Source organism: Clinocottus analis, unplaced genomic scaffold (assembly GCF_023055335.1).
Source record: "Clinocottus analis isolate CAN_PGR_092001 unplaced genomic scaffold, fCliAna1.0.p SCAF_1, whole genome shotgun sequence".
NCBI classification, from domain to species: Eukaryota; Metazoa; Chordata; class Actinopteri; order Perciformes; family Cottidae; genus Clinocottus; species Clinocottus analis.
Genome location: NW_027175820.1, coordinates 15977974 through 16002395, shown reverse-complemented (window position 1 = coordinate 16002395; position 24422 = coordinate 15977974). Strand labels below are relative to the sequence as shown.

Here is a 24422-nt window from a genome sequence, read left to right as displayed (position 1 = left end):
TGACGTCATACAGGAAGTGGGCAGAGGGAAGCTGGAGTGTCTGCTTCTGAACAGTTGCTCAGAAATTACGCTAATTCGTTTATTCAAAAAGGGAAACACCCGACACAGCAGAGATGTGCATGTTTGGTGAGTAACTATCATGACGTGTTGTTAATGAAAGCCTCGCTTTCGGTAGGTAACGTCATTGAGGTCGCGTGTCCGACGCTCGTGTCACGGGGGGTTGCGACTGCTGGCCTGCAGGCAGGATGGTTTCATTTCTCAAATCTCTGCGGGTGTAACGTATCAGTGTGAATATAACACGAGTTACTCTGTTTTATTCGAGAGTAAATGGACTGACAAGAGGAGAGGTTAATTGTTTGAATGTTGTAAACTTCCACGTCATACCTCACTGCTTCCTCTCATCTCTGCCTCAGCACACAAAGAGACGCCACGGCGGAGCCTTTCTATGCAAATGCGTGTCCGTCCCTCAGCAAGCAGTGTAACGTAGTGGAGAACAATGCATGTTCCCAAATCAAAATGTTCATCAAAAAAGGCGATCAAAAGGACTTTTTTTCTTCATTTGTTGAACGTTTATAGTTTGTAATGTGTGTGACCATACAGCTCAAGATTTGACTTAATTTGTATCCACAAGGTTTGGATGTGGGTAATTTAAATGCACTGTATATCAATATGTAATAAAAAGCACGTAAACATATAAATACTTATGGGGAAATATGTTAATTTAATAGCAAGACAGAGAAGTCACTCAACAGGAAAACTTTTCTTTGACTTTTTACACTCTAATATTGGTAAGTGATGGTGGTTCAAATCCAGTTTTACATCATATAAACTGTATCTGAAAAATAAAAACAATGTATTTCTGTCATCCAGATAAGGTAAAAGGGCCACGGAGGCTGATGAAAAAAGGATTAACTCTCATCCTAGTTGGTCATATCAACTTCATTCTTGGAGCTATTGTCCATGGCAGTGTCCTCCGCCACATTTCCAATCCCAGCCAGCACATCACCACTGAATACACCGTCGCCAACATCATCTCAGTTACATCTGGCCTGCTGGTGAGTCAATAGTTAAGACATGCAGTTTGTTTCCATGTCAGATCTGCAGTGTGCCCAAGAGGCTTACATGACTTTTAAAAGCAAAGCAATCCTGATCAGATCGTTTTAACATGAATTTGTTGAGTTATGAAAAAACAGATTGTCTCTTCTATGTGACTTTCTGGCTCTGCATTAGAATAACACCCGCAGTAAGCATCAAGCACAAGTTCCACTGTTCTCTCAGTATAGTGTTGTGTATTCGTCTTAGCAATCAAGACTCAACTTGCCTATTATTATAAGGGAGTTTTTTTTTTTTTTAAACCTGTTAGTGGCTCCAGGGTAGGCTTCATTAGATTGAGGTGTCAGATGAACTGGCAGCTGTTTATGAGATGGTGTTATGTCAAATTGCTTTGAAATGTACGCCATACTATGTACTCTGCATGGTGTTTTACAGGGTTTAACGGTAAAATAGACAACAAAAAGACAAGTTACTAAATATATTTCACCAGAACTGTTTTCCATTGATTATTTCTCACTATAGTCATTAGTAGAACTATTTGCGTGAGACTTTCTTTGTGTCTGCAGTCGTCTCAGCGTGAAACCCACATGAAAAATGCAGCCTTAAATCCTTGGGGCCAGGATTACTTACTCCTTGTGGCACATATTTTAATACACACTACTTGAGCTGAAACAATCATCTTGTCATTTAAATCTTTCAGAGCATTGCCACTGGGATCATTGCCATTTTGGTGTCAAGGAACCTTCCTGTGTTAAAACTCGTAAGAAGTTCATTTGTTTTCAACTACGGATTTAATCACTCTAGTCAATCATTTTGTGTCGATTCAATAGTTACTGCATCTTGTGTTTCATATTGTTTTGTCTCTTTGTCTCTAGCAAATAGGACTTCTAATTGCATCATTCCTGAATGCCCTGCTCTCAGCAGCATGTTGCGTCGGGCTCTTCTTGGCCATAAGTATCACTGTTGCCCACAATGGTAAGAGTTTGATGCTGGGATGCAACGACACAGAGGTGGCCATCAACGCTCGCTCACCTGTCAGTGCCAGATGCCCGTTTGATACCACACGAATCTATGTGAGTCAAAACTCCTCTCTTACAGTTTCATCCTACTTCATAATTTTGCATACATTTTTTTCTTCCTTTTTCTGCCCAATTAGATCTTTGTCGCACAATTCAAGCTGCAACTTTTGAAGCATGAAATTCCATAAACGCATCACAGGAGAAATGTTTAACTCCGTAGTGTTTCTTTAGTTCATACTTTTATTTCCATGTTCCAATCACTTCCTGTCTCTCAGGACACCACCCTGGCACTGTGGATCCCTTGTGCTCTCTTAGCAGCAGTTGAGGCTGGAGTGTCTGTCTGGTGCTTCATCGTTGGACTGGCTCTCAGAGGGCTGCCTCCCTGTGGGAACAACTACATCAAAGAGCAGGTGTGTGTGTGTGGGGGGAGGCTGTGTGTCTGTCTCATCTCTGTCTGACTCAGACGCACTCCTCCTCCACACTTATCTTCTCCCACTTGGTCTGTCATACTCCTCCTCTACTCTTGGTCAAAAGAAAATACAAACCACCTCGCTCATCATAACTCAAACTGAACACAGACTATGTCCTTCCTTTGTGTTTTCCAGTTGGAGGTAGAAGCTGAGTGTGCTCCCCACGGCCAACGCCTGATTACACAGAGCTTGTACCCTGACGCCTAACTGAACAAAAAGCAGGAAGGACACTACTCTGTTTGGGCCTCGGTGCACCTGTATTAAGGCCATGTAGATTTTTCCCTACAGTCAGTTAGGTGAGTGTCACTGTGGAACAGGAGTGAAGTATTTTGTAAGAACCTGGTTCTTGCTTTGCGGTATCATACAGTCACATACCAAATGGCTCTATTTGTTTTCATTTAAAAACCCAAAGTGTTGTCTTGTGTGTCCGGATCATTTGCAGAATAAAGTGTGATTGATGTCAGTGCATCTGTCCTTGATGAAACCAATGGTAAATTAATTTACAGTGAAAGATAAAACAAAAGAATAGGAAGACTCTTACAGTGTACGTTTCAGTAGGTGCAGTTTAAAGCGCAGATCCATTTGTGCAGTAAATTGGGATTCAGTGAACATACACAGGATGTGTGGAAATTTGATTTATATGTAGTCTTATTAGTATCTATCCAGGACTTTTTAGGTTAATTAGTGTCATGTCATTTGTTTCACCATGAAATGTGTTCATTAAGAAAACACATGTTGTTATCTATCTGTTTTTTCAGTTATTTTTAGCTGAATGAAGGTATATTTTAGCTTTTATGAACTTTAATATTTTATTATTCTTAGTGTTTTGAATATAATGATTTTAAAACACTATGTTGCATCTAAGATGCATTCAGCAAACCATTGTGTGTATTTGCCATAAAATGTCAAAGCATTTTAAATTCTATGCAAATACAGTATTTGGCGTCAAAGTAAATTCGGCATGCGAAATTGCACATCTCAAACATAGTTTGTATTATTATACATGTGAAAATGTAGAATGAACTCCTATATAGTGTACTCCACTATACTGTGGTTAAGAGTCAAGTGGGGTCATATAAAGAGGTTAAGCCAGTATGTGGGCCAGCCGCCTCAGCTGGCACAGACCCCCACAAGGCAACGAAGGAGAAGATCCGATCAGTGTTGAAACGGTTAATCTAATGCCATGCTCAATTGTGTGGAAAGGAATCATAGCACGCAGTACTAATCCTCAAGCTGTAAGGGATAAATATTGACATAGTGCTGACTGACACAATCCCAACAAATCGGTTTTGCCATTTAAGAGTACACTCATTAAATGTATATTTGACATTACAAGATGAATATGAAGTAAGCATATTGTTGTAGAAGGTTAAATTAATTGAATTCAAGTAAAGTCATGTGTTGGCACCTTCAGAAATGTTTGAGTGCATTATCATGTGGTTCTTAGGGACATATTTTCCTATGGCGTAATGATCTCCCATATCTGAAGTTTAGAATGCAGTCCATTTATAAATACAGCTAATCAAAATGCTTATTTTAAATAAATAATTTACGATCTATAAAAATTGCTTATTTGTGAACGGGTAATTATTATAACTTAGATTGTCATTGATTTAATGAGCATGTGCTATTTTCTTGAAATTGATTGTCTTGAAAACCTAAAGTTTCTACAAATTAAAAAAACAACATTGATTTGAATTTATAGCAGACTTTAAAGTTAAAGTATGAGGCTAAATAGATAGCCAAAACTTCTGGCATTGTGGTTTCCTAACAAGAATTCTAAGCTCTTGAAATAACTGGAGCAGTACAGCCCAATGGTACAAAACCAGTCATCACTAATCTTTTCCCCTGCTGCAGCCGAGATATAAACTCTCTAACATTTAATAATTATATTGCCTGATATAAAGAAAATTACAAATTTGGATGTATGGTATGTTTTTGTTTTTTTTTTGCTTCATGGTTTTATAGCAGGACATACATGTAATGTATACTTTTTAATAAAGATGTGTTAATAATGTTACATTTGTTATGCCTGTCCATCATATATCTAATCTACAGGAAGACTGCTGTCTCTCCTCACTTAACCCCAGTCATAATCAGTTAATTTCTTCCTTCACTTTAATGATGTTTTTTGTTTGTTTGTTTTTTAAAAAGCCTTTTTGTCCTGTCTGGTAATACAGATACTGTCCTGTATTAATGGAGTCTCATATTTGGATCCCATTTAACCCCAAAATGGCCTTCACTTGACCTTGAGATGTCACCTTAATGTTGAATCCTTGGTGCTCTGAAGCCTTTGAGTTCTCTGGTTACAAGTGAGAAGCACAAAATGTACTAGAAGTTGTGTTTAGGTTCACTAGTAGTACACCCATGACATGTATATGTCATTAAGGTGGGTATACATTCACAAATAAACTGTCCATAACAATGTCACAATCCCCAGTAAAAATTCAAAGACCCGCCATATTCACCCTGAACACTGACGCAGAGACAGTGTACTTTACTATTGTTGGTGGTATCAGCTTGTTAAAACAACAATTGATCATCTGTAGCAATTAAAATCAAATCTGCCTTTCTCTCGCCTTTGTATTTAAATTAAATGCACAGTTTCTCGCCAACAAATGTCTATCAGTGTGCTATTGTTAGACAATTACATGTACAGTAAGCCTGCAGCATGCAACGTCCAGTGGGGCCAATTTTGTCATGTCTTTGCGCGGTCACGATGAATCCGCGTGCACGATGTGTCGGCTGCTGCACGCTGCAGGCAACCAGCTGCAAACGGAGGAGCAGCGAAGTACTGCAGTGGACGCAGCCGAGGACCCGAACAGCTCGTTGCATTTCACACAAGGTAAAAGCATATTTATCATTGTAAGACTCACGAGACCGGTACGATGCGACTCGTCTAATTGATTATTGTTGGTGAGCCGGACGGACTTTAACGCCTATAACGCTTTAACGAGACATGTGCACAAACAGCGCGCTGGTGGGCTGAAGACACTGCGGTGACACACACACACACACACACAAGATTGATACGCTCTTGTGCGCTTGTCACCGTGTGATTCTTGTCTCAACACAAGCAGGATGCCTCACTGAAGCCCACCTTTCTACATGTGTGTGTGCTCTCCACAAACAGCCAGGTTGTCCTCCAACAGGAGCCGCTGGTTCGGGATGCGTCCCGCACCGTGTACCGTGCGGTAGAGACCTGTGTTTAGCGCCGTTTAACGTGGTCCGTGGAGAGGGGACGAAAGCCAGCCGACGTCACCTGACGTCGCTTGGATTTCCCCGCAAATTGGCTTGTGCGAGAGCGATCTGACGCGGATGTTAAAGTTAAATCTAAAATCCGCGTTACCATTGCACACTACTCAAGGGTATTAGTTTACAGTGCAGTGAACCATAAAGACACCGAGTGTGAAACATCGCAGGGGAACGCCACCGTTTCCCAGCCAACCTCACACAAACATGACAGTGTGTGTGTGTGTGTGTGTGTGTGTGTGTGTGTGTGTGGGGTGTGTGTGTGGGGTGTGTGTGTGTGTGTGGGGTGGGGGGGGGTCCACAGTCACTGCTTGGCACTTGAAGCGACACAAGTTCTCGTGCTTTTCTTTGCCCTTGTTTTTTGCGGACACACCGCTCATAGACATTAGACGTTGCGGTCCTGATCCAGTCTGTCGTGGTCTCTCAGTAAAGCCAACTTAGCACGCGCTGGTGTGGATTTCATCAGATCACTTGTATAGAGACGGGTGTGGCTGATAAGAGACATCCATGTCCACTCTGCTTGTTTGACCATTGGGCCCTTCTTCTTTGTGTGTGTGCAAACCTGCAGGACCTGCTTGGTGGATCAACTCCAGTGTGGCTTCAGTGTGCTGGAGACAGGAATTTGGATCTTCCAGGGGAATCTGTGAAACCATCCGGAGAATAATAACCCTTTGTGGGGCTCAACATCAGATGTGTCTTTGAGACATCGATGAAAATGGAAACGAGGGGAGGCGCAAACAAATAGACAGGAAGAAAGAGATGTCCAGGATCCCAGAGGAGACCTCCAGCGGTCAGCTGTTGGTGGATTTGTTATCATAGCGACATGCTTTTAGTTTCAGGATGAAACAGGGAATCTATTTTTGAAAAGGCTTTTACCAGGGGGTTGTGAGAAGCCATGTGTTTTTTTCTTCAATGAGGAACAATGCAGCACAATCTGAGATGCTACAAGAAAAGCAAATACAACAACAGGTGAATTCGAAGAGACACAAAGAGCAGCGCCATTCATGGCTGACAGAAGAATTGGGCCCTCGTGTGCAATTCATGGTACATATTCACAGGTTACCCCCTTGTGGATTTCTTGCTTTTAACTCCACCACTGACGCTGAAAATGGACTCAGTTGCTTCTAATGTTGCGCTTTAAGAACAATTCCGGCATGTCTTCAGGGCTATCTAGTGGTTGTCTTTTTGATGATAAAGCCATCAGACTGAGCCACTGTGGAGAAATGTCTGACATTAAGACGCAATCACCTGTTAGACGAGGATTTATGAAAGACTGCTTTTCAAAAACTACAGCAATCTACTGCAGACGAGTTTCTGTTCGTTTTTCTGTCCTCCTCATCCCTACCCTCTTACTCCTCTTCTCTGCGGTTACACCTGCTCTGTCCATTCATATGGAGTCCATCGAGAGCCACAGTGAGTTTAGCTGTGAGCCCATCAGACTGAGAATGTGCCAGGATCTGCCTTACAACACCACCTTCATGCCCAATCTACTGAATCACTACGACCAGCAGACGGCTGCACTGGCCATGGAGGTAGGTTGTTTTGTCTTTGGCATTTAGTTGTTGCACGCTTTGTGTGGGCGTACGGGTGTGCACACTTCTTTGTCTTGCTGACAAAGTGTAGAAATTGTAAACAACTACAAAGTAACCGTATGCTGAGTTTCACATTTTAGTGTTGTGCACCTGCTAAGGACAAAGGACTTCACCTACAGTGGAACAAGACCGTGTAAAAGGTTAGGGTGGCTGGTATAGGAGTGTAGTTGGAAAGGAAAAGTCCTGTAATGTCACCACAAATATGTATTTAATCAAGGAATATTTTTGAGCTCGATGTTAATAATTACAGTCAATTTATAGACTTAGATTGTTTTGCATTCTCTGCAAACATGCTCTCCAATCTATCAACCAGCAAATCACCAAGATCCTTTATTGTTAAACCAAAGATGGTTTGCACAGAAACAATAAAGAGGCCTTGTTTTACACAGAGAGAGAACAAAGTTCCTTTAAAAAAAATTTAAAAAAAAACATAGCCCCAAATAATCTGTATGCTAGAGTTGAACAAATTGGATACTCAGACCACACTTGGAAGGCATTGGCTTTCACAGAGGCATGGAATATCAAAGAGTTAACAGGAGCGGTGAAACGGTTGAGAAAAGGTGATCTCCACTCCTCATGTTCCAGGTCCATCCTCTCACTATGTTGCTGTTCCTGGTAGACCTAGATGAATGTACTCAGGCGATCATGACCTTCCTTGAATGTGAGCAGTAGCTGACAGATGGATAGTGCAATCTGAGCAGCAGCAGCAGTCAGAAACATTTTAAAACCGAAAACAGTGATTGATACTTTGAAAGAAATATTTTTGCGTAAGGACATTAGTTTGAGGCAAAAAAAAGTAGAGACGGTGCTGTGTTACACACTGTCTGAGTGAAATAGTAGACGACACCATCCATCTATATCATGTTACCTCCCCTTCCTTTTCCTTTGTTATTCCCCATAGAGGGAGATAGAGTGCAGAGCAAGGTGTTGCTCAATACCTAGACTGTAATTACCGGTTTGCAGCACATATTCGTTGGTAACAAAGACTGTGTTTGGCACTGTATTTGGGATTTGAACATGTTTGTGTTGGTTGTATGACACTAAACTACTGTCAGATTATCTTTAAATTTCCTATCGATAAAAGAAGATAATGTATTCCAAACAAAAAATAATAACATAAATACAAAATCTGCAAGGCCCAGCCTGTTTTACTGGGGTTGAGTTTTTTTTATTATCTCCAGTAGTTGCATAGTTTCACCCATGTTTTGGCTACCATGTATAAACTGTGGTTTAATTTTGAAGGATGGGTAATGATAGCAAATGCAGTGACTTGCATGAAATTTGCTCCCAGCTGTTCGTAGTTGGCATATTTAATTACCTCTACTGAAAAGCAGATGCAGTTGGACAAGGCTAATGTTGGCTGAGCATGTTGTGTTTCATCTTTGGGGGATTTTTTGGTTGTTAATATTTTCCCATGTCAAAACCAGATGAACGTCAGCCAGAAACACTCTGGTGCTCTCTGAATATTTGATAACAAAAGGGGATTTCTAACATTTTCTCACATCAAAAATATGTAGTTCAGGATCGCTGTTGTCTGACGCTCCCTTTTGTCTTTTTAAATAATAGAGGAAAGAAAATAAACAGCTTTGTTTTAGATTGACAGCCATGAAATTAGAATTTGCTTTGTGTGTGTTTTTGCAAAGGATGATGACACTCCTCAAGTCATAGGATTCACGCAACACATTAAGGACCATAATCAAATCAAGTCATGTCCCCAGTGTCATGTCAAAACATGCTGTGTCATGGATTGTAGGAAGCATCTGTTGTTGAACTTGATTTGACCCAGATGAAGACGGAGCCAAGTAACTGACACCCTCAGTCCCTCCTGTAATGGAAGAGACAGCTTTCTGAAGATGGTGGAGTCGCAACACAACCTCTTTTAGCTGCTCTGGTCTGCTTTGACCAGCATGGCAATCCTGCTGGGAACACTGGAGGAAATTAAATGATATCTCTCATGGGACAGTGGCTACATAATACCAAATTGTGTGTGTGTGTGTGTGTGTGTGTGTGTGTGTGTGTGTGTGTGTGTGTGTGTGTGTGTGTGTGTGTGTGTGTGTGTGTGTGTGTGTGTGTGTGTGTGTGTGTGTGTGTGTGTGTGTGTGTGTGTGTGTGTGTTGACAGATCTGTGCGGGCTTATGTGCAGATGTGATAGTGTTAAAAGAGGTACTTTTTTCTCAGGATTACACATTTTGTTTCATCTCATTACTTTACTGGGTAGACAACTGTTTAATGAAGAATGGTTTTGGCTTCTTCATTCTTTACCTTTTAGACAGAAAGCTAACATTCCTGTTGAATTAGCATAAGACATTTATTGTCATTGGGAAATCATATGAACTCTTTGGTTGGTTGAACAATCTTATATCTTAAATTGTTGCATATGACCAGACGGATGGATCCAGTTGTGGTTTTGCAGATGCTCTACGATAGAGGATGGCGTTTGGTAAAATACAGAAGTCTTCTACCAAGTGACAGTTGAGATTGTGTGTGGGATTTTTGGTAATTGAACTTGGAACAAAATGTAAGACAAACAACTGCTGCCAAATCAGCGTGACGTATTTCAGATGCCTTTATGAAACTGGAGCCATTGTCAGCAGCTGCTGCAGTCACTGTTTGGGTCATATATCGCATGATGAATCTTTGCTCTGCCTCAGTGGCAAAGATTTCATGTCTTGGCATTCTTGCAAATACTAGTGAGCAGTCATGTTACTTTTATTTTTGTTGTGAGTTGTCTTCAATTCATAGGTTTAGACATATTTATGGTCTGGATTTAAATACATTTTATACACCGTGCTCAATTTTGGATAGTGTTGAGATGTTACCTCGGTAAGGGCTCGGTTTCGGCTGACAGTGCAAATACTGCTTTTTTTCCTTCTTTCTTTTAGATGTCAAGCTAAGCCCAAAAATGGATTATCCCAGAGTGTGTGTGCACGATTAACATTGTAGCCCAGGCCTCATTTATTCTGAGTTTGAGTGACAGGCTTAAATTACAGTGCATGTATATTTATTGTGTGTAATTGTTGAGCCGAGCTAAGGGTTAACTGACACTAGCACTTCCTCTCGCTGTGTGTATGAGTGACAGAGGAGGTTAACGGTACCAGCTGTCATCGCTCACTGGTGCTAACTAGCTGCTAATCTCTCTCTCAGTCCCACAATGAGGACATTGATTCCCACAGACCAACCGCCTCCCCATCTGCCACAATAGTCAATTAAACCTGAGGGAGGAGAGTGAGAGAGAGACTGAAACATAAGAGGTGGAAGAGAAGGAAGATGAAATTAGAAAGGCCGAGTGCATGCTAGTCTTTGTGTCACGTAGGAATATGGCCTGTAGTCCATCTGCCGCTGCATGTTATGGTTCCCAGAGGATGTGCTGTAAGTTGGGACATAATTTGAGCTTTCTTCATGTTAAACACAGATATTTAGACATCATTGGGGTTGTGTGTCGGCGCTAAGAGGTGAGAACTGATCACATAGCTTGAACCTAATGTCGAGTTCTTGTGAAGTGAAGATTGATTTCTAAAGTAGTTCCCGCCCTAAGATTACATATCCAAAGTTTATTTTTACAATAGCATATAGCCCGATGCTTCCTAAGAAATTCTATGTCAGCATGTTTTGAAGAAACACACTTGATATATAATTCTGTTAATAATACAAATTAATGAAATGATATGTCGGCTCTTTTGTGTAGCTAGGTTCTGATGCAGTTACAGACAAAGACAGAGGGGTTGTTTTTGTGGGTTCACAGGGCCTTTGAACAAAACCGAAGACAATTACGAAAATGAGAACGGCTCATCATGCCCATTGTTGTCCTTTGTTAAATATATAAATAGTCTGTGAGCCTGAGGCCTCAGAGCCCAGATGTCTGCTTGGCCATGGAGTTTCCCCTTGACTTAATGGGTAGATATTTGGCTTTCTGTAGTGGAGTTTTATTTCGATGTGATTTAGGTGAGAGTGTATGCTCAGGTATTTACCATTTCTTGAATAAAATACTTGGTTTTAAGTTCTTCTTAAAATCTGTTAAAGGCCTACATTTAGTAATACTGTACTTCTATTTTTTCATGTTAAATCAATGCCATTCTCTCAAAGATTGTCTCTGTGATTGACAATAAAACAGGACCTTTGTTTAAGAAGATTATGAAGCTTACTTTGTGATAAATTATTATTAAGACTGTGGTTTGTGCAGGATTTACAAAAAAACACGCAGTAGGTTATTCTGTGCTGATAATATACCTCATTGAGTTTGTCCAGACAATTCCAGCCCAATCTTTTGTCACATGGATCCTGGAGTGAGAGAGATTAGGGAGTCCCTGCTCAACGGTCATTTAGAGAAAGGCTCATTTGGGCTACAATAGAGCACTCTGTTTATGAAGCAAACAGACAGCAACCCTAGCCCTGAATGAAGGGATCAGGAGCTCTCAGTCACCACATTTACATGCCCACTAATGCGTCACATTATTGGGAGAAATCAAGTTTCGACAAGGAATTTGTTCGGGCATTTGCATATACTGCTATAATCTGATTAACCCACCTTCAATGCAACTGATATGAAATCAATTTTTTTTTTTATGAATCCGATGTTTTTAAATCGATGCGCAATGCTGACAGTTAAAGTGTATAATTATATAAGACGATGCAATTTTCTTTCTTTATCTAACGCAGCATTCAGACAGACAGCGCAGTGAGAGAACAGGCTCTATAATAGCAGGTCGCAGAGATTTTCATTAGTGCGTGCCTGAAGTTTACAGTATATTGTTCAGCTATGGAAAGCAGCTTTTTTGGTTTAATTTATCTGAATGTCTGTGTCACTTTTTTTTAATTAAAGTGTGTGAGAATATGTTTGATCACACTTCAGTTTTCACCGTCAGTGTGTGTTCCTCCTCTCTGCCATCCTGAAAGACCTGCACAAGAAGCCATTTGACAGTAGTGATGCTAATATAGTACATTGTAAGAATATGATGACCCTTTGAAATGATTCAAGGTTGAAAACCAGAAACCGAGATAGTGCTTTGTCTCTTCAGGTTTTTGACTCATAGTTGTTTTTTGTGAGGGGAAAAAAAGCCTCTGTATTCCTTTTTAAAAATGTCATTCGATTTCAGGGAGTTTGAGTCTTAGACACAATCACTTATGTGGTTTGCCCACTCTCCTCAGTAATGAATTGAGCTGTGGTCAAGAAAGTGAAGACTTTGCTGGTGTTTATGAGTTGCAGAGGTAGATACCTTAATCACAAAAACAACAAAAGAGAGGAAGTGACAAAGAAGAAAATGGGGCAATGGAACAGAAACCGAAAGTCAGACCAAGCACATGGAAATACTGAGTGACAGGTGGTGTGAAGTCTTTAGGCTTACTGTCTCCGGTGTTTGTGTTTCTCTCAGTACGGGGTCCTGTCCTTCAAAATAAGACTGCTCTGTTCAAGTAGGGCCACCCTGGGGCCACCAGGTCCCCCACGACAGAGAGAGTTTGTGTGTGCCAAATCTGGAGAGTTCGAAGCTTTGTGTGTGTGTGTGTGTATGTGTGTGGTTATTTTGTGTTGTGTTTTTCATGTGTTTGTGTGTGTGTTCTGTGCATCTGAAGAGGCTCATTACCCTATTCACTCTGGTGACAGACAAGTCCTCATTCAGTTTAAAACTTCCCGTTTATTTCAGTTGAACTCTTGATTATCCTGCTTATTCCTACAGAGTCTATTGAAGCTGCCAGCCCAAATGAAGCAATCATTTATTTATGCACAGAACAAAGGCACTGCCTGGTGCTATTTTTTGGCAGAATGTTCCCAAAAGCATAGCTGCCACCGCTGCTTATCCAGCCTCACAATGCCAAGTTAAGAGAGCTTTTAAGAAAGATTGGAGAGATTTGCATTGCTCAAATACTGCTCTGTAGCCCATTGTAAATAAAATACCACAGGTTTCCATGAGCACTGGTGTATCCAACATGAATTCTCCAACCTACAAGTACTAATACTACAATGTTATATTGTCCCAGTACACTAAGTGTGTCATCACCATGCTTCAGATACTTTGTCAAAAACATAAACTACAAATAACATCCAACCTCTTCCATTTCCTTTCCAGTTCTGTCACCTTTTAATTCAGCCAACTAAAAATTATTTTCATTATTTGTTAATCTAATAATTATAAGACTGTCTTTGACCATATAAATTATTATTCACACTAAAATTACTACTTAAATTATTGTGTTGAAGATTTGGATACATGTCATTCAGCATGAAAAATAGCATCAGAAACAACTGATGGACTTGGCCATACGTTGGTCAACAAAACAACAAAGAGGGGGCAGCCCATGTCCATTATTTCCTCTGTAATCAGTGAAACAATAATAAAATTAAAATGTTCATCACTCGCCCCGAGAGCTGAAAGTCACATCTTCAAATCTCTTGTTGTCTTTGACCAACAGTCCAAAACCCAAAAGTAGTTCAATTACAACGTACAATAACAAGTGTTGCCGTGTGAGAAGCCAGCACTGATACATGGTTTACTTTTTTGGTTTATTGATGACTTAAATGATTCATATTTCCAAGTATCTTTCACACATTTTGCTTTTATTTCAATATTGACGGTATAGAGTACTGACCCAAAAGATGTGTCAATGAATCAATGAATGTTGCTGTCAATTATTGTTCGAATTTCTGTTGATTTATCTAAACTGCTGTGACTAATCCCTTATTGAAGAACCATTTCAGCACTGAAGTTTGCCCAGCGCGTTGGTCCACACGAGCTGTCCACCTGTTAATCTCTTTATAATTATTTAATGTAGTCCTTCTGTTTAGTACTTTAGGTGTTTGTGTAATGTCAAAATTGGGCTTCTCTGTATCCCTCCATGCCCCCTCTATACTATACGAGTATGGAATAGTAGAGTCCATACTGCACTTGTGTTCTGATGCTGTGAACTCTGATAAAACACATATATAGGTTATCCATGTCTTACAGTCTTAATCTGAACCCATGACCCAGCCTGGAAACATGCTTGTTTGTTTATGTACGTCTGGTGATAGATGTGTGACACTCATGGTTAAGCCCAACTTAACACACACACACACACACACACACACACACACACACACACACACACACACACACACACGCACACACATATTACTGATCCCCTTCTCACGCAAAGCCACTCAACGCAAGGCAGCTCTAACATTTTCAGCATAGTGCAGGTCAGGACCAGCATCAGCATTTAGAGCTCTAGTGCGACAAGTTGTGCACTTGATGTGACTCATGCAACTCCTCCAAAAGAGCTCACATTTAAATCAAATTTTGTATTTTATTTTAGAGGACGTTGTTGCTCATAATGCTGTCTCCGACAACAACTGTCATCCTGCATGGGATGTGAGCACGTTTCTTCTTCTACATGCACATTCTTAGTATTTCTCCATCGTTTGGGGAAGTTGAAATGTTCACTGTTTACCAGGTGATGAGTTTCTCTACTGCATTTTGTTCACTTCTGCTTGTTTACATCCATCGTCTACAAGTCCAACCCCAGCATCCCACTGCCCCTGTGACTCAGCTTATTAGTCCAAGTCAACCTCCTGTCCCTTTCCAATTTCCAGAATCTATTAGTGATGCACATTTTGAAAGAGTATGAATAAATCCACTGGGCAAAGAAGTGTTTTAATGTTATTGACACGGGAGCTATTGTACACTACACAGGCAGCATACTAATGGAGGAGATGGCCAAACATGATCAAAATATAAAATGACAAAGAACTTGATGTTTCATTATGTGAATGAAGGTGCTTTGTACAGTAATACATGTTAAAATAATGTATTGATAAAGTCATGTTTTATAGTTTCAAATGTAATGGTTTCTCCAAATCTATCAGTTTGAAAAATAGCAATTGATTCCTCAATTACTGGAAGTAGCAGTGCGTATATGTAAGTGAGAAGCAGATGGATATTCACAGGCGGCTTGGCTGGTGTGAGGACATGTGTGGGTGCTATCCCCATCTACAGCTCTATCACTTCATTTGACCCTCTCTTCTACGCCTCTCAGTTTCTTTTATTCTCACTTTCACACATCTTCTGTGGTGCTCATTGTGTGGGCTTGTTTGCCATACTTTTTGGATGGTTTCACTCATTAAAGGAGTCTTACGGCAATGTGTTTGTGGGTGCACGTGTGTGTCTCTGCACACGCATGTGCTTTGCCCTGTTATTCTCAATAAGACATGGTTCTTTGAGCGCCACTACATTACCTGTTGCCATGGTAGATAAATAGGCAGAGAAGGAAGGGGAGGAATGGAGGGAGACAGACAGACAGGTTGGGAGAGGGAAATTAGATGATGACTGCATGTTCTGGACTAAACCAAGGAGAGGAGGAGGAAGAGGAGGTAAAGGACGGGCCATTATAGGGAAAGGGAGGAAATAAGGGACTCATACTGGTAGCCCAGCTATTGTTTGAAATATGCACATTACTTTTTACCGCTATTTGTCTTGGAAGCTGTGAAGATGCAAAGTCTACAAGCTGTAATATTTGCAGTCAAAGCCATGTAATCACAGCCAGACGTGGTATTCTTGAAGGATATAACGTCTCCACCCACACCGAGGCTTTCATTGTGCAGTGGAGAGACGGAGCAGCCTTTGCAAGTCAACCCACAATTTTTTGCTTTGTTCATTGTTGTCTGGTAAAGACAGACATGATTTAACTCGAGAAAGATAGCAGTCTGAGTCATTTTAAACTGTATTTAAGATGTTTGACAGTTCAGTAATACCATTACCATTTTCTGAACCATCTTTTTCCCAAACTATCCTAACCGGACCTTCAGACTGAGATCCCAATGTATTCATCTTCATTCATTCAACCAGCCATTGTCATCATTTTAGCTGATTTATTGTTGTTAAATGAAGGGTGTTTTGTTGTGTCCTAATCAGTCAGCAAGAGATTTCTGATCCTGTGATCCGACCTGCAATGTCGTTTTCAGTTAACAAGTAAGCAGCGGCATATTTGATATTACCAGGTCTCAAAACATTTTTTGCAAGTATTTCCAGACTCAAATATTGTGGAAGAAAACTGAGCTTGTGAGATCGAGGCTCTCTGAGGCTAGAAACACAGTACATCATATGTGTATCTTTGAAAAATAAAATAAAAAAACAGCAAAGAAGCTCCTGACAAGTGACAACAAACAAGTTTAAATTAATGGTTATTAACAAGCAGATGAATTATGAAATAAAAAATGGAAGGCAAATGATGAGATCAAATAGTTGGGTGACTGAAAAGAAACCAAGAGATGAGAACATTGGGTAAAAGGTGCACTGGGATTAAGACATAAAGAAGAGGAGTGACGGAAGCATGTTGCTCGATGGTTTCTGTCAAACGGCCGGTTAAAAAAAAACCTAGGTTAAGTCAATGAATGCTGATGTTGGAAGAGAAAATGGTAGAGGAGGACAAGTGCATGTCAGCGTAATTGCCAGGAGTAAATAGGGAGGCAAGGAAAATAAGAGATGAATACAGGAGAAAGAAGATAGGAGGAGAGGAGGAGGGGAAGTGAACGTGAAGGGGAATGCCATTAACGGCTTTGTCCGGTCCTCCCAACTGAGCGATGGATGGGCATGGATAAACGAACAAATGAATGAAAGAGGGAGAGAGTGTGAGAGAAGGGTGCCCCTTTCTTAACTGTCTTTTCAGAGATTAGGGAGGAGAGCATCGCGGCCTGTTCATTTCATCTATTCATGGCCAACGCCTGTCTCTCTCACGAGCCTGTGAGAGGAGTGAAGAGGCAGGCACACAGCCAGAGAGTGTGTGGTGTGAATTTGTCTATGAACACATTTTACATGTGGGCATTACTGAGTGGTATGGTAGGAAATGTTGCTCGAGATTAAACCTAATCAGAAAGAAAAGCAAACAATGCTGAGAGAATAAAATGAAAAATAGGAGGTGAGCTGGTGCAAGGAGAGATGGAGGGATCATGTAATTGCTATGAAATCTGGCATTACATTACAAGCATTACATTACAGCTTCTGCATGAATTCAGATATAGATTGAGGATATAGTTGTAATAGCCAGCGGAAAGCAAATGTTGCAGGCAGGTTTTATGGTAGCTAGCAAATGGAGGAAGAGCTGATGTGCTTTGAAAGCATTCGTGCTGCAGGGCCTGCCCGACTGATTGAAAGTGAGTTACTATGTGAGATAGAGATGGCACGAGAGGAAGAAAACGACCTCGAGGGCGTGTGAATGTGATGTGTCCAGATGGACTTTTGCAAGGTTTAGCAGCAAAAAGCCTGATATTTGTCTTCTAAATTCCTCCTCAACTGCCAGAAAGAGGTGCAAGAAATGACACATTGTGTCTACCAGTGCATTAAAAGATCAACATTTAAGTCCTTTTAATGTGCAGGTTTAAGGGATTGAGGATACTGATTTGTTACTTAAGAGACAAGCGCAGTGCACAAAAATGTTTCATGACTACTTATTGGCAAAACATGCACGCCACCAGTTTTTTACTTGACTTTAAATGCTCCTGAAAGCACGCTAAACAACTATAAACATAAATATAAAGTAAATGTACATCATACAGAAGACGAGACAAACATGCACTACATGTGAAAATCCAGAATCAGATCAGATGTTGCACACGTTGAATACCAAAACACAAAGTGTTTTTTTAAGTGGGCATTACTGCCAGTTCAGGAGCTGTTTCTTTGGAGGCTGGACCCAACCGCCTGTCACCTTGATCTGACCACAACACAAGGCTGGTGAGAGTTTCAGGAAGTATATATGTGTGTCTCAGGTTCTCACACTCTAAACACTACTTCCAATCCATTTGACTCCCTAATCCACCGGAAAACTGCCACTCTTTTCTCCATGCCATTCCAGTTTTTTTCCTCCTTTCCTCCCTCCTCCTCCCTCCTCGTCCTCCTCCTCATACACTTGAAACTGTATGAGTTTCTGCAGTGTTGGCTGACTGGATTGTCGACAATCGATCTAAAGATAAACACACGCACACACACACGCACGCACGCACACACACACACACACACAGGCTAAACTACTCAAAAATATCACAGAAGTACAGAAACCCATATACAATGTATTGTTTTGGATCTGAACACAATCCTCTTTTTATATCAAAGAGTGTTAGTTTGATGATCAGTTGGAACGATTAAACTGTTGGGTGTTGGCCAAGCAAGAAAAATTCATTTTGTGGATAGGCCAATTTGGATTATGTACAGGATTGTTAACTGTAAAAGTCTTAAATTGCAAACCATGTAATAAAGACACTTCAAAATGACACTACTTTCATTTATCTTTTCACTTATCATCAATGTATAATTCCCAAATGTTTTATTATTGTGTAAAAAGCAAAGTGAAAATTGCATATCATGGGATTTTGTATTTTGGAGATCAATAATTAATTTAGTTATTTTTCTTAGGGGGATTGTTAGTAGGAAAGAGAAGATAAATATATGTGATTGGTGGTTGATGATCAATAATATCCAGAATTTCACCTCAACCATTTGATTTGATGTCACAGTGCTCCGTTATATTTTCACCATATATTCTTTAATCCCCAACACACCCAATAAACCGGCAAATATTCAACCAGAGATGTGTTGGTGTCAAAGGATTTTAAACATACAGCACGCCCTGTGCTTTTAATGTTGTATACACTGCTTTCATTTTGCTATCAAATTTCTAGTGGTTATTGGTATCTAAAAGTGGAATTGCTTTATTTCGTGGCTGTTAATCATACAACTCTCTCTTCTCTCTGTGTTTAGCCTATGTCCGGTTTTCTTCGTTGTTTTTTTACTTTAGGTTTTTTCTCCTTTTTTCTTTCTCTCTCCCTCCCCCTAGGTTTCTTTGGAGACAGGGAGTAAAGAGAAAGAAACTTAATCCCTCTATTGAACAAGAGGTGGACCAGTCAGGGTCTTTTTTAAAAATTTCCCTCTGTGTCAAGAAAACACCCTGTTTCTTATTCCGACAGCGAATCGCCTTTCCGAATCAAAAACTCACATACAGAAATGCACCTTTAAGTTTATTTTGAATTTGATTCTCTTCCAGCATTGCCTGTTAACCTACCAGTCGTTTCGTTGCACAGCCTTTTTGTGGATATCTGTAAGTAGCTTTCAAGTGGAAATGTGTTGTAGTTGACTGTAGTAGGAGAGAATATCAGGCTTTCCTATCAATATCGAAGTGCCCATTATTGTTGAGCAAATTAATAAGTTATTGTAGCTAAATGGAGTGGGACATGTTCAGAAATTGTAAAGGTTGGTGGCAGTCTATGTTTGTACTGTATGTATGCACTAAACGGTAAACATAATGTGTACAAGACAAATTGCTTTCGGAACATAAAGTCTATATTTTCTTTATCAGGGCACTTCTGAAGGATGAATTTGTGAATTCAAAATGTTTCCCTGAATTGGCTGAATCTCAAATATGGTTGCCAAAGGGCTGAGGTCAAGCCATTCATACCATCGTAAAGCCATGTGTGGATACGTCAAGTTGGAGCACTGCATTATGGATTACGTTTAGATACTTTGCTTTGCTTCATTCTAGATTTTATTATCTGCATTATGAAGGTTTTCATTTTGCTAGATCTTTTTCATTTTCAACTTCATATTTTTAATTTGTATCATGTAGTTTTGACCCGTGTTTTACTTTAAAAGAGAAGTATAGTATTTTAAATTTCATCGTTTTAATGTGCAAGTTGCCCATGTTGTCAGTGGCCTCTTTGCATTTTGTTTCAATTGTTGCTATAAAATATTCCAGCCCTTTTCAATTAAATTACATTCAGTCTCTGTCTGGTTGGGTTGAGAGATACACAAAGAGAAGCACAACAATAATAACGTGGATATAATATGTAACCATGAACTGGTAGCAGTACTGTAGCTTCACCGTGTAGGAGCACTGCAGATCTGGTTGATTTTATATTTGTTGATAAAATTGTGCTGGATGCTGATGCACTACATTTCATTTTTTATTTCTATATTCTCCTCATTCTTATCTCCTTCTTTTACATCTTCGTTTCCATCCCTTAGTAGCAGTCTGCAACCTCAGGGCTTTTCTGCTTTCCTTTCCTTCTCCTCCATCACAACTGACTACAAAATGCCAGACAACTCAATCTAGTCGTCCTCCATGAAAGCTGATTGCCACCCCCCTCCTTTCTCGCTGGGTGACACAGTTAGGCCACTTAATATCAATATTCTCTTTCTGGTGGGAGATGGGGGGCAATTGCCCTGACTGCCAGAATAATCGCACACATATAGTGTGCATGACTTGTGGACACACACACACACACACCTTGCACACTCACACACCGGAAAACACAATAACTGGGACATATCACTTACCCAGAATTCAAGAACAATGAAACACACACATATACATACATACGTGCATGAACCCACATGCACAGGAGAAATAGGCAGAATGGGGACACACAAAATGGGAGTCACACACACATTTTCTGTAGAGTTAGTACAAGGACACATAAAGAAAGGCTTCATTCTGCTGGGCAGTGAGACGCACTTGTACAAGAAAAAACTACTACTCAGTTAAGTGTGGCCTCGGGCTCATACCAGAAGTATGAGTGAGAGAGGTTGTTCAGCGCGATGACCATATCACTTATTGTCGAGGTTAGCTGAAGACTTTCATATCCTAATTTACGTTAACTGTTTGCCTCTTACGCATTATAACGATAGTGTTGTGTCAAGCTAACACTACATTATCAAGTCATAATGTTACATTAACGGACATCATTACCTCTTATTTAGTGGTATTGTTGCCACCTCACTGAGATTGTTATTCACACAAAGTGTTATTCACAAAATGGCTACCTTAATAGGGACACTAATGAAATTCAATGCAACAGCTCTTCCATAAAGTCTACCTTCACAAAGTTTATAGAAAAACCTTTTGGTGAATGTCAGAATTGTCAACATAAAATGTTATGTCTTATATCTGTCACAGCTGAAGACGATGTGGGAGGAGTTTATTAGTTTTTGTCCTTCCTATCGACAAGCATGAGGGGAGCAGAATATTAAAACCGTTCAATATATTGCAGTTCTGTACAACAACAACACTATTTCTGACCTCAGAGCTAAACACATTTTATTTAAACCGTTATGACAGAGCTTATCCACTGGGTGTTAATTTGGATCAATATTTGAATAGCCAAATATAATTTTGTATTCAACACATTGTGGTTCAAATGCAGGGCATCCTGAATGAGCTTCAGTCCACGACCAAAGCTTATGTGCTTCTCGTCACAACACATTGAAGCTTCCATGTCCACAAGATAGTAACAACAACACAGGAGTTGTAAAACGTGTAAATTATTGAAAGGAGCAGAGTGGTGTGTGTGAATGTGTGGGCATGCGTATATGTATTTCCGTGCAAAACTCAAAACTATGTCACACAGCTCATGCACCGCTGCATCCATTTACTGGTGGAACATCTCTCCAATGTGCAGATGTAGAACACAGCAATTGAGAACGATCAAAACATACTCACAAGGCCAGGCTCCTCACAGAAACATTCATAACACACACACACACACACACACACACACACACACACACACACACACACACACACACAGTCACTGATGCATGGGTATTTGCACAAATGCACTCATACAGTCTGTAAGCATATACTGTAGCCTTTGTGACAAGCAATCAATGTAAGTGCACTGTTTTGTGCCCCGTGTACACATATTTGATATACACTCATTGTTCTACGCTCCATTCTTTGCTGTCATGGTTCTGCTCTGATTTCTCTGGTGAAAGCCGCATTCAATACTCCGCTTTAGTGAAGCTGGATGATTTGAAATTTTAAATAGCTGATTAGACGCAGGTCACTTTGCACACATAACCCCAGAAGCACGCTGTGCACATAATGTTGCTGGCTGTTGCTGATGTATGAGCACATCAATCACTAAGATTGAGTACCTTTTAAAAGCACTATACAAATAAATGTGTTATGAAGACATGTTGAATATTTGGGGGTGTGCATAATGCACACAGAAGAAATGTAAGTCTTTGTTTAAGTTTAAGCAGTTTCCCACCAACCAATGAAACCTGTAGTCTCTAGGTATTCGTCCTCATTGATGCGTCGTGGTTCTCTTTTTATATGAAATTCACAAACAAGGCTGTGACTTACCTACTCGCATAGTTTTAAATCGGTGTACACCATCAAGTACACTGGTTTAATTTCTAAATAGAACAACTTGATGAATAATTCATCTGTCAGCATGAGCAGATTAGCCACCAGCGATCACCAGAAGGGAAGTGTACAGCCCACGGTGCTTGAGTTTAGCCGTTACCTCTGTATTGCTGCGCACAGCAGAGAATAAAACACACATACTAAATTCCCTTTCAAGATTTTTTTTGGTCCTTTTTTTTAATTTTATGAAATAGCTTGACCGTGAACGTGGCAATGAACGCGGGCCGAGAGAGGGGTATGAAATGCATCAACGTTTGCTTGCTGGAATCAAACTGGTGGCGTTGCACTTATGTGGTGGTGTACGCTAACTGCTTGACTACCACGCTTTATTGCTAAGGGAGCTGTATGTACTTTCCCCCACTCACATTTTCAGTAGCCTGAAGGTCACAAGCCTGACCTTTAATTTCCAGAGTCCCACGACAGGGGCAGAATTGATAATCTTTAGCGTGTGGGGAGCCCTTTGTTTGTTTGTTCAGTGTATCACTGTGGCTCAACCGTCTTTGCTGTCCCCTACTTCAAAGCGGTGTTTGGTAATATGATTGCCATTATACATATTTCATGAGCCTCTAAATATTAATGGTATACTGGGTAGTATAAGTTGCAGCAGAGGAGTTGGAACACATTTGTCCTCCTTCTGGCACTCCCTCCATCCTCTTTGATGGCTATTTCAGGTTACATGTGAGCCTTCTCATGTTTGCCACAGATAGCATTTAACTTTAACCTTCTTTGCTACATGCAGGACATATTTGATAACAACCTTGTCAAGCTGGTTCCCACTGATATTGGGATATAATGTTGGTTGGATGTGTGGATGTTTGCAAGAGAGCTTTAAGACTCATTGCATAATCATGATACACTATTTTGCACTAGCAATGCTTACTCTCATAAGCTTTGTGGTAGGTTCAAACATAAATTATAAACTAAATAATGTTCTCTCATCTGCAGCCTTTTCATCCCATTGTGAACCTAGTTTGCAGTGTGGACCTGAGGATGTTCCTGTGTGCTCTGTACGCTCCGGTGTGCACCGTGTATGGCCAGGTGTCCATGCCATGTCGATCGCTCTGCCAGCAGGCCAAGGATGAATGCCACAAACTCATGGAGGTATTTGGATTAGCCTGGCCAGATGACATGGAATGTAGCAGGTGTGTATGTGTATTACATCTTATAATCAACTCGGTATGGGAAAATATAAACAATGTTGTTACAAACAGGGCTTTGCATCTACGCTAATGCAACTGGTTATATTCTGTTTATTTCATTTTTAATACAAGTACACTGTATATCTGCACAAGACTGAGCCTGCAATGTGTTGTTATGAATAATAAAAAATAATAATAACAACAATAATACATTTTATTTATATAGCACTTTTCAAAATACTCAAAGTCGCTTTACATGGTTAAAATCAACATAAATCAAGGACATCATATAAAATCACAGCATTAATTACACATTAAAAGCAGATCTAAAAAAGTGTGTTTTGATTAAAAAGGTGCGTTTTGTTTGTATATACTTCAAATCTGCACTGCCTCTTTGCCTGCTGCTTCTCTCTGAACTGCTGCCAACTGCAAACTCATCAATCCTGCCTAACTCTGAACTTCAGCACCTTGTCACGGATGTCACTTTGTTTGTCGGTCGCCATGTATCTCCATACAGCAGCCCCCGTCCTCTTTATCTTCTTCTCTTTCTCACTTAAATAAGTAAAGAAATAAATTCTACCTTCTTGAAGATTACAATGTCAATTTTTTTTTTAAGGTGTTACCTCAGCAATAAGGTCATTTTGGAAAATTTTTCTGATGCTGTTGACTTGACTTTTAGTTATACTGACAAGTTTTTTTGATGTCGTGTCCACCCCATTTATATCGATA

At 40.2% G+C, this 24422-nt stretch overlaps 2 protein-coding genes across 3 annotated transcripts in view; both read left to right on the top strand.

The window, feature by feature from the left end:
* The first annotated feature begins 292 nt into the window (after window positions 1-292).
* On the top strand, window positions 293-3228 carry krtcap3 (keratinocyte associated protein 3). Its single transcript, XM_068593789.1, has 5 exons — window positions 293-1055; window positions 1754-1813; window positions 1929-2126; window positions 2348-2482; window positions 2678-3228. The coding sequence occupies exons 1-5, from the start codon at window positions 852-854 to the stop codon at window positions 2747-2749; spliced, it is 669 nt and encodes a 222-aa protein (XP_068449890.1). The 5' UTR covers window positions 293-851; the 3' UTR covers window positions 2750-3228.
* A 2078-nt stretch (window positions 3229-5306) lies between these two features.
* The window catches only part of LOC137795882 (frizzled-3-like), a 30015-nt gene continuing 10899 nt past the window's right edge, over window positions 5307-24422 (top strand). For both annotated transcript variants that reach the window (XM_068593552.1, XM_068593470.1), the window contains exons 1-3: window positions 5307-5387; window positions 6363-7326; window positions 23500-23696. In XM_068593552.1, coding sequence (XP_068449653.1) covers window positions 6922-7326; window positions 23500-23696 — 602 coding nt within the window. In that variant the 5' untranslated portion in view covers window positions 5307-5387; window positions 6363-6921. The remainder of the gene's footprint in view (window positions 5388-6362; window positions 7327-23499; window positions 23697-24422) is intronic.

Excerpts from the sequence above, each read along its gene's own strand:
- krtcap3 (XM_068593789.1), top strand. The coding sequence starts at position 852 with ATGTATTTCTGTCATCCAGATAAGGTAAAAGGGCCACGGAGGCTGATG. Across the intron at positions 1,056-1,753 it reads CAGTTACATCTGGCCTGCTG|AGCATTGCCACTGGGATCAT; the intron begins GTGAGTCAATAG and ends TAAATCTTTCAG. Across the intron at positions 2,127-2,347 it reads TTGATACCACACGAATCTAT|GACACCACCCTGGCACTGTG; the intron begins GTGAGTCAAAAC and ends CCTGTCTCTCAG.